Raw genomic sequence first — 9,097 nt, forward strand, 5'->3', positions numbered from 1 at the left:
TAGGATGCCCTACAAAGTTACACATAAAACAATGAAATCTTGTGAGAAATAGCATCTTTCCTTCAAACTCCATATTGTCTTAAGACAGTATAATCATGAAAAAATTTGGTTCAAATGCCAAGTTTCAAACTCCACATGGTTATGGTACACCTTGATTGAACACATGGTTTAGAGTCACATCCCATGGCAGATGAATTGCATGGCATTTTAAACTCTTGTCACTACGTACGCTTGCACCTTTTATGATGTGGCCGTATGTGTGTGTGTGTGTGAGAGAGAGAGAGAGAGAGAGAGAGAGAGAGAGAGAGAGAGAGAGAGAGATAATATTCTTATTGCGAACTGTTATTAGAGTTTGCTACTGAAAGCAGCAAGGAGTTGTTGGATATTATTTATCCTAAGTCATATGGACTATCCAAATCGGTGCTCCCGCCTTCACTATGAGGTCTTACTATGCGAAGGATGTCTGATTGTAGCAGTCAAGGTTGCTGCCATAGCTCACCCCAAGTATGTCACAGTACCGCTTGTAGAACCCAATCCGATCTGCAACCCTGGAATCAGTTCCATGGCCACATTCCAGGCCTCCATTGATGATGTTTGTGATTACACCGTAGCCGGGAAGTCTCCCTGCAGCCGTGTCCGCAGACGTAGGAGTCCATTGCCCAGTGATGACAGCGTGTGGTGAAGGCTTTGGTGATTGAGGAGTCATCCAAAACCATATGGCTGTCTTAAATGAAATTACTGGATCGGTAGCAACTGCATCAGGGTTGTTCAGCAAATCATACCCTATTGCTACCCCAGCAGGCCCATAGTTATAGTTGCTGCAAAATTGAAACAGATAATGTTTTAGGCAGTTTTTTTTAGCTATACCATTACTGACATTAAGAGATAAGGCCTATAGATGAGAAGCCAAACTGGTCTTGGTGTCTATGAACCAGTTCCAATTTGAAAAATGTGTGCATATATAGAACCCATCCCAATATATAGAGGGAGGACAAGGTGCATTGTGATATGACACTTTTGTGTGCTTCTGCACCTGAACACCTACAATCTTTGGGTTACAGCCTATCTGCTGTGGGGCCAACAACCGATGATGGGTCCAGACTTTGCAATTGATCTCAATAACAATATATATATATATATATACATAGGCGAGCACTTGTCCCCATCGGAAGCCGATAGATGTCTCCTTAAAAGTTTCTCGCTAGGGTTGAAGGGAAAGGATTTAATCAGCTAGACAAAAAGACGCTTTTCAATTATAAATCGCTTATCAAGCGAGTGAATTTTGCAGATCCCAAGTTAATGACATAACATTTAAGAACAGACACGTGTCCGCATTTAGAAGGGCGATCACTCCAGTTACGTATCCTACTCAACTTTGACCTTCTCAACCTGTCTAAAATTAATTTTCAATTAGAAAACTGAAGTGAAAACTTAGTAGAGGTCTTACTATGAGATTTGCATTGGTCCTCTGCCATAGTATTTCTTTCCAGAGGCACAAGGCCATTGAGTACTGGCAACACAGTAGTCGCCTGGGTTACCTTGCTCTTGGAGAAAGCAGTACCCCCAAGAGTAGGCTCCATCTGGTGCAGTTGCCCATCCACCTGCATGAAGAATTTACAAATGTCATATTGGTCCTTGTATTACAAAAGATCGATGGAAAGATATGTCTAATTTTGCAGATTTCTAAAGGGAAAATATTCGACAGTGACGCTAGCTTGCTAATCCTGAGTGTGGTTTCTTTCTGTGGTAAACGAAAGAAAAAAAATCTACACAATGGTTTCATGCAAAAAGATGACAGTTAAAGAAGGATCAGTCTTGAACATCACATACTCAAGATTAGCAATCCTCATTAAGTTGTGTAGCCATATTTCCGTTGGGGTTATTCATCTTCTCATACCTGTTGTTTCATGGGATGTCTGGCCAAGGAAGGCAGCAATTTCTCTTTTACGAGTGGCATCATCACCTATAGTGCCGAAGCCGCTAAACGCATTAGCGGCGGTAATGAAGGCATTGTAAGTGTAGAATCCATGAGCAGGACAAGCCGAATCATTCCGATGCAACAGCATCTGGTTGAAGATAGCCTCTGAAATGAAAGAACTCAAGCCACTAGTGCACTGGCTCTGGCACCCAGTTCCACAGTAGGCACTGGTGCTGCCACAATAACCATATTGGCTGCAGCACAACCCTCCTGAACACACAGCACCCCCTGCTTGACTACCACATTGCTGTGCTAATGCAGGCAATGCACCTAATAACAGAGAAAAGAGCAGCAATGTCAAAGAGAAGAACCCCATGACAGAAAGATACAGTAGAAAGAAGAAGGAAATCTGAGTAGGGAAGAATTTATAATTATTCTTCTATGCTTGGATGAGATTGATGCACCTATAAATAGGCACCCTTCGCTTGTGAAATGACTGTATTTTCTTAAAATAGGATATGTGCTGGACCCAGCAAGTCAACCTAAATTATCTTTGTAATTATATAATGGGAACACTTGAAGCCCAAGCAACAAACAAACCATTTGTTTTTTGTTTTCAATGTCTTCAGTTTGTGTGGTCTTGACTCAGGACTCCGCCATAGAGACGTGCACAGACTTTAGGGTGATGACGACAGATTCGACTCCAATCGTGCAATGGATGTTAACTGACTTTAGGGTGTTTTTAAATGTACCTCGATCTGGAGTCAAAAATTTGTGCAATCATATTGCACTTTGATCTTTTCACCTCGATGCTATGGATTCACAAAAGAAAATGAAAAAACTGTGACGGTTTACACTCGGTCACTGTTGAGTTTATTTATAGTGACAATCAGAACTGTCACTAAAATGTAAAATAAAAAATAGTTGAAGATGTGTGGGGCAAAATTATTTCGCATACTCGTTTCACTTGTAAAAGTTGTTAGATGTTAACTGAATCAGAACTATGGTTGTTAATGATCAGGGCTGGTATACTGCAGAATGAATGGAACACAGACAGTTTTGGCTTGCTAGACTCGTTTGTTTCTAGATCCAGCTCGGACTTGGTCTCTAGGTGAGTCGAGATTATAAGATCGAGCCAGATGAGCCAAGTCTGCACTGGCTTGTGCAGAAATACTTGTGTTTTATGGAGTGAGAACAAAAAGATTCGAACCAACTGTTCTACACTGTTTTTTGTAACATAACTTTTTTTATTACACTTAAATCATATATATTATGTGTGTACAAGCTCGCACGAGCTGAGCTTAACACCTTCCTTTCACGCTCAACTCGTTTATGCAAAATGAATAGTGAGTCAAAGTGACAAGCCTAAATGTGCTTTGGTGCGAGCCAAACTGAACCGAGCCACGAGCAGCCTGGCTTGTTGAGTGGCCTTATTAATGACCTTATTTAATAAGCTTACCATGCTCCTCAAGCTTGAGGTAAACGCTAATTAGTGACAGACCTAACAAAAGTCAGTAGATGGTTGGGGTTGCAATGCAGATCAAGGTCTCAACTGGTTTTGGATCGAATTTTGCACCGAACGCCAAATCCCTCAAAATTCTTTAGAACGAGGGATTTGGCATTGGTGATTTTTCAATATCAACCGATTCCATCTAGTTTCTAGCCAAATAGAGGCCCATCCAAGTGCACCTTTGGGTGCAAGCAGATGACCAGATTCATTAGGCAGTCCTAGTCGAATATCACTGGGTCACTGTTTCACCCGAATTATATTGAACAATTTCCGGGTCCTATGTAAAGAACTTGTTGGAGTCGACTTCCGGAGCCATTAGAAAAAGGGCCCAAAATAAAGAAATAGTGCATATACTGAATGAGGATAGCCAGGGTGTCAATGGATCGGGTTTGAGTGGGACGGACCTGTACCGAACCCTTTAGGGTAAATTAGGGTTTGATGTCCAATTAGAATCTAAGTCAGACTCAAAGGGTCCAATTAATACATGGAGCCAGGTATGGTTTGTGAAATTTCATATTAAGACCAGGCCCCGACCTGAGTTCCATTTAAGATCCATAAATTTTTAATATAAAAAAGATAAAAACTATTATTTACTGGGTATGGTGGGTTCTGGTTCATGTAATCCATATATATATATATAGGACCCGGGTATGGTTTTTCTTATGATGGGTCTGGTTAGACCCCAAACTGAACCCAGTACTAAAAGCATAAATCAGATCCGGGTTTGGTCTTACCTAGATTTAAACCAGATCTTACTCATTGACACCTTTAAGGATATCAGATTCCGTGATCAGGGACCAACACCTATTCACTGTGCCACGTAGTGCCAGCCCCCTCCTTTAAGAGAGCTAGGCTCAGGTGCCATCACATGGCACACTTTGATGCGTGCCCCTGCACCTGATTTCCTCCATCTTTGTCTGCCAGTCTGTCAGTTGTTGGGTCCAAAAGCAGATAATCATGGAGGGCATCCATGTGCAGAGGCACACTCAGATAAGGAGGTCCTTGTTTTCTTATCAGGTTGTGTCAATATTGTAACAACATATCAACCAGAAAAAATTAATGAAACTTATGTTTTGGGTGTGTCAATATTGTAAGTTTGTAAAAGTGTCCAACTCGGGTCGGATCTAGTTATTACTGAATCTAAACTTATTGGATCTAGCCAAACTGGATTCACAAGCTAGCAGTGTCTGATGGAATGGAAAAAGAAGGTAACACAGATAGCTAATTTGATGTATTTTTTATATGTAATCATACAAATCTACATGCCGAATTAATTGGATTTCAGATTCAGTCAGTTATCAGATCTAAATCCGATCCGATTACATCCCTAATTGTGCTACAGTACTGTTACAGTGCTACTGATGCACAATACTTCCTTCACCTTCTATCGATACTTAATTTGAGAAAACGTGATGATTAAATTTTTGATCTAATGATTGAGATTTATTGAATGTAGACTACTTATTAGCCAAGTCAATTCAACAAAAATGAAGTAATTAGAAAAAACACCATTCATGCTAAAAGTGCCTAGCATGGTGTACTTAGGGACGATACGATATTTCTCTAAGAATTTAGCAAATGGTCCTGGATGATGTTCACCTAATCTGTCATATCTACCATAGTATTTGCCACCATAGTCAGATTTGATGGCTTTAATCCTTTTGCCAAGTTGATTTTCAACTTTAGCCTTAAATGATTTGAACACATCTAGTGACTGAGATTTTTTATGAATTAAATACAGTACCCATAACGTGAATAGTCATCTACGAACGTTATAAAATATTATTAAGTATTTCAAGAAGCTATAAGAAATGACCCACAAATATTTGTATAAATATGTTCTAAAATGTATGTTCTTCTGTCAGCACATATTTTCCTTATGTTTGTTTATTTTCCTTTTATACACTTAACACAAACCTGAAATTCGGTGAAATCACGAGAATCAAGAATCTCACTTGCCATAAGTCTTTCAATTCTTTGTTTTGAAATGTGACCTAAGCGCTTGTGCGATAATAAAACAGAATTCTCATTAGCTAATTTTTGTTTTGTACCACGTGAACTTGAATGCAAGGTTTCATGATATGAGGCAACAATATTAAGTAAATATAGGTCATCGACCATAGATAAAGAACCAGTTTCAATAAAGTTTTAAATTAAGAAATAACTTAAACTCATTATTTTTAAATAAACAAGAATAACCAAATTTGTCTAATACAAAAATAGAAACTAAATTTTGTCTAAATGACGGTATAATGTATGTCTTTTTCAAATCTAAATAATAATTAGCCTTTAATAATAACCTAAAAGTCTCTATTGCCTCAACATAAACTGATTTGCCATCGCTTACATAGCTAAATCTTTCAACATCAATTGACATTCGACAACTTAAGCAACCTTGTATAGACACACTTATGTGAGTGATAGCACCTGAATCCATCCACCAAGTGTGTTTGGGTACAGAAGTTAAATTAACCTCAGAACAAACCAAAGTAAGAAGGGTACCTTTCTTTTCACGCCAAGTATGATATTTGATAATCCTTGTTCATGTGACCCTCACTCGTGCAAAAGAAACAACATAACTTTGTATCCTGATAATTTTTCTGTTTTTTTTGCAATAGAGGGTTCACTGCAACTTTCTTATCATTTTTTCTTTTCTTAAATTTATCTTTAGAGGTAACTGCCAAGTGAAAACTTTTTATTTTTTTTGTTTCATCATTTTTTTCTTCTTGCATACAGTGTGAAATAAGCCAATTTAGAGTGTATTTATCTTTTTGGCAGTTATAACTAACCTTAAATTGACTGTAATATGCAGGAAGAGATATTAGAACTAAATGTACAAGTAAGTCCTCACATAGCTCTAATTTTAGTGTTTTTAGTTTTGAAGTAAGATGAGACAGTTTTGTAATGTACTCCCTTATGTTCCTTTTACTTTTATACCTCATTAAAATAAGACTTGATAGGAGAGTTCTTTGTCTCAACCTTTTTATTGTTTAATATATTTTTTTTTAATTTCCTTAAGAAACTTCTTGGCATTAACCTCTTTAGACATAGTACCCCTAAAGGTTTTCAGAGTTGCACGTTTCATGATCATAAGATTCATGTGGTTGAATTGATCCTATTTCTCATAGTTTCTTTTATCCTCAGTTGAACTTTTATCTATGAGAACAGTGGGTTGATCCTCTCGAAGCGTAACATCTAAATTCATACAGTCGAGAACAATCATAACATTTTCTTTCTAGTTTTGAAGTTTGAGCAATTCAAAACAGGGATTGAATTGATATTTGCAGATATTGTAAAAGCAAAAGAATTTACCGAATCAAGAACAAAATAAATCATAACAAGATATACATATTTACATGCATTAACATTAATTAACACATTCAAATTGTTGATTTTCTTTTAAGACAAAAGTCTCTGTTTGTCTGTGTGAGTGTTCATGTGTGCTATTTATGTAAATATATTTATCTATTTATATACATACAAAAATATAAATATATTAACACAAAAATATAAAACATGTAAATAAAATTGCATTTTTTTTTAAAAATAAATACTATTAGTGATGGCTGAAACTGCCACTAATTATAAAGTATTGTTTTTTAAACCAAAGACCTATATTGTTTAAGTGTTTTTCAAAGCAAAGACTTGCAGTGATGACTGAAGCCATCTCTCTAGGTTCTCTTGTGATGTAAGTAACTGTCACTAGCGATTTTATTTAGTGACAGTTTGACCTATTACTAAAACATTTTGAGACAGGACATCTAGTGATGTCTCTTGTGTTTTTAGCAATAGATATTGGGGCCTTTAGTGACAAAAAAGTCTGTCACTAAAAGTCCATTTTGTTGTAGTGATTTATGGTCTGACCTACTCCCTCCTCCCCCTGTCTAGGTATGTAAATGATTTGGATTTGGATTGAACGTGGCCAATACCATATTCGGCTCATTATCTAATGTTGGCTAAACTGATTCCAATTTGGATTCTGATTTGAATGGTGACAAGCTCATGCCTGATCCACTTTTTACATGTAAATGGATTTGATATCCATCAAATTAGGATTCGGTCGCAAAAACTCAAAACCATATTTCCATCCAATTATAATCGGATATGGTTCTAGCTTACCAAATGCATGTAAACGGAATTGAATTCGGTCAGATATCAGAAAAAACCGATTCATTTACATCCCCTACTTGTAAAAGTTGTTAGATGTTAACTGAATCAGAACTATGGTTGGTATACTGCCGAATAAATGGAACACAGACAGACAGACAGACAGACAGTCTTGGCTTGCTTGGCTCGTTTGTTTCTGGATCCAGCTCGGACTTGGTCTCTAAGTGAGTCGAGCTAAGATCGAGCCAAGTCTGCACTGGCTTGTGCAGAAATACTTGCGTTTTATGGAGTGAGAACAAAGGGATTCGAACATTAAGCCTGCATCCTGTAGGCCTTGTACATGTTCAGTAACCAACTGTCCTACACTGTTTTTTGTAACATAACTTTTTTATTACACTTAAATCATATGTACACTTGCATGAGCTGAGCTTAACACCTTCCTTTCACGCTCATCAACTCGTTTATGCTAAATGAACAGTGAGTCAAACTGAACCGAGCCACGAGCTGCTTGGCTTGTTGACTGGCCTTATTAATGACCTTATTTAATAAGCTTACCAGGCTCCTCAAGCTTGAGGTAAACGCTAATTAGTGACAGACCTAACAAAAGTCAGTAGATGGTTGGGGTTGCAATGCAGATCAAGGTCTCAACTGGTTTTGGATCAAATTTTGCACCGAACACCAAATCCCTCAAAATTCTTTCGAACGAGGTATTTGGCATTGGTGATTTTTCAATATCAACAGATTCCATCTAGTTTCTAGCCAAACAGAGGCCCATCCAAGTGCACTTTTGGGTGCAAGCAGATGACTGGATCCGCGCATATCAGATTCATTAGGCAGTCCTGGTCCAATATCACTGGGTCACTGTTTCACCCGAATCATATTGAACAATTTCCGGGTCCTATGTAAAGAACTTGGCCCATGCACTAATTTAGTTAGAAGCAATTAATAACTTGTTGGAGTCGACTTCCGGAGCCATTAGAAAAAGGGCCCAAAATAAAGAAATAGTGCATATACTGACAGAGGATAGCCAGGGTGTCAATGGATCGGGTTTGAGTGGGACCGACCTGTACCAAACCCTTTAGGGTAAATTAGGGTTTGATGTCCAATTAGAATCTAAGTCAGACTCAAAGGGTCCAATTAATACATGGAGCCAGGTATGGTTTGTGAAATTTCATACTAAGACCAGGCCCCGACCTGAGTTCCAATTAAGATCCATAATTTTTTAATATAAAAAAAGATCAAAATTATTATTTACTGGGTATGGTGGGTTCTGGTTCATGTAATCCATATATATATATATATATATATATATATATATATATAGGACCCGGGTATGGTTTTTCTTATGATGGGTCCTGTTAGACCCCAAACTGAACCCAGTACTAAAAGCATAGATCAGATCCGGGTTGTTTTTTTTGGAACGAAGAAAGGAAAACCCCAGGTGGGACCTTGTTTTCTTATCAGGTTGAGCAACCAAGCTATCCATGTAGAAACATATAATATCAAACCGGAAAATGTAATGAAATTTATGTTTTGGGTGTGTCAATATTGTAAGTTTGTAA

General features: G+C 37.7%; 1 protein-coding gene across 1 annotated transcript; it reads right to left on the reverse strand.

The window, feature by feature from the left end:
• Positions 1 to 313: 313 nt before the first annotated feature.
• LOC149809336 (endochitinase-like) lies at positions 314 to 2,309 on the reverse strand. The gene is made up of 3 exons (XM_089994877.1): positions 1,898 to 2,309; positions 1,448 to 1,601; positions 314 to 818 (listed from the first exon to the last, which is right to left on the reverse strand). Exons 1-3 carry the CDS (start codon positions 2,292 to 2,294, stop codon positions 449 to 451), a joined length of 921 nt encoding a protein of 306 aa, XP_089851003.1. The 5' UTR covers positions 2,295 to 2,309; the 3' UTR covers positions 314 to 448.
• Positions 2,310 to 9,097: the final 6,788 nt, after the last annotated feature.

Source organism: Nuphar pumila, unplaced genomic scaffold, assembly GCF_984573655.1.
Source record: "Nuphar pumila unplaced genomic scaffold, dmNupPumi1.hap1.1 HAP1_SCAFFOLD_1371, whole genome shotgun sequence".
Lineage (NCBI taxonomy): Eukaryota > Viridiplantae > Streptophyta > Magnoliopsida > Nymphaeales > Nymphaeaceae > Nuphar > Nuphar pumila.

Bases quoted from the DNA above. Each gene is read 5' to 3' on its own strand.
- LOC149809336 (XM_089994877.1), bottom strand. From the start codon at position 2,294: ATGGGGTTCTTCTCTTTGACATTGCTGCTCTTTTCTCTGTTATTAGGT. The intron at 1,602-1,897 runs GTATGAGAAGAT...TTCTTCATGCAG, and splicing joins GACATCCCATGAAACAACAG to GTGGATGGGCAACTGCACCA. The intron at 819-1,447 runs GTAAGACCTCTA...TCAATTTTGCAG, and splicing joins GGACCAATGCAAATCTCATA to CAACTATAACTATGGGCCTG.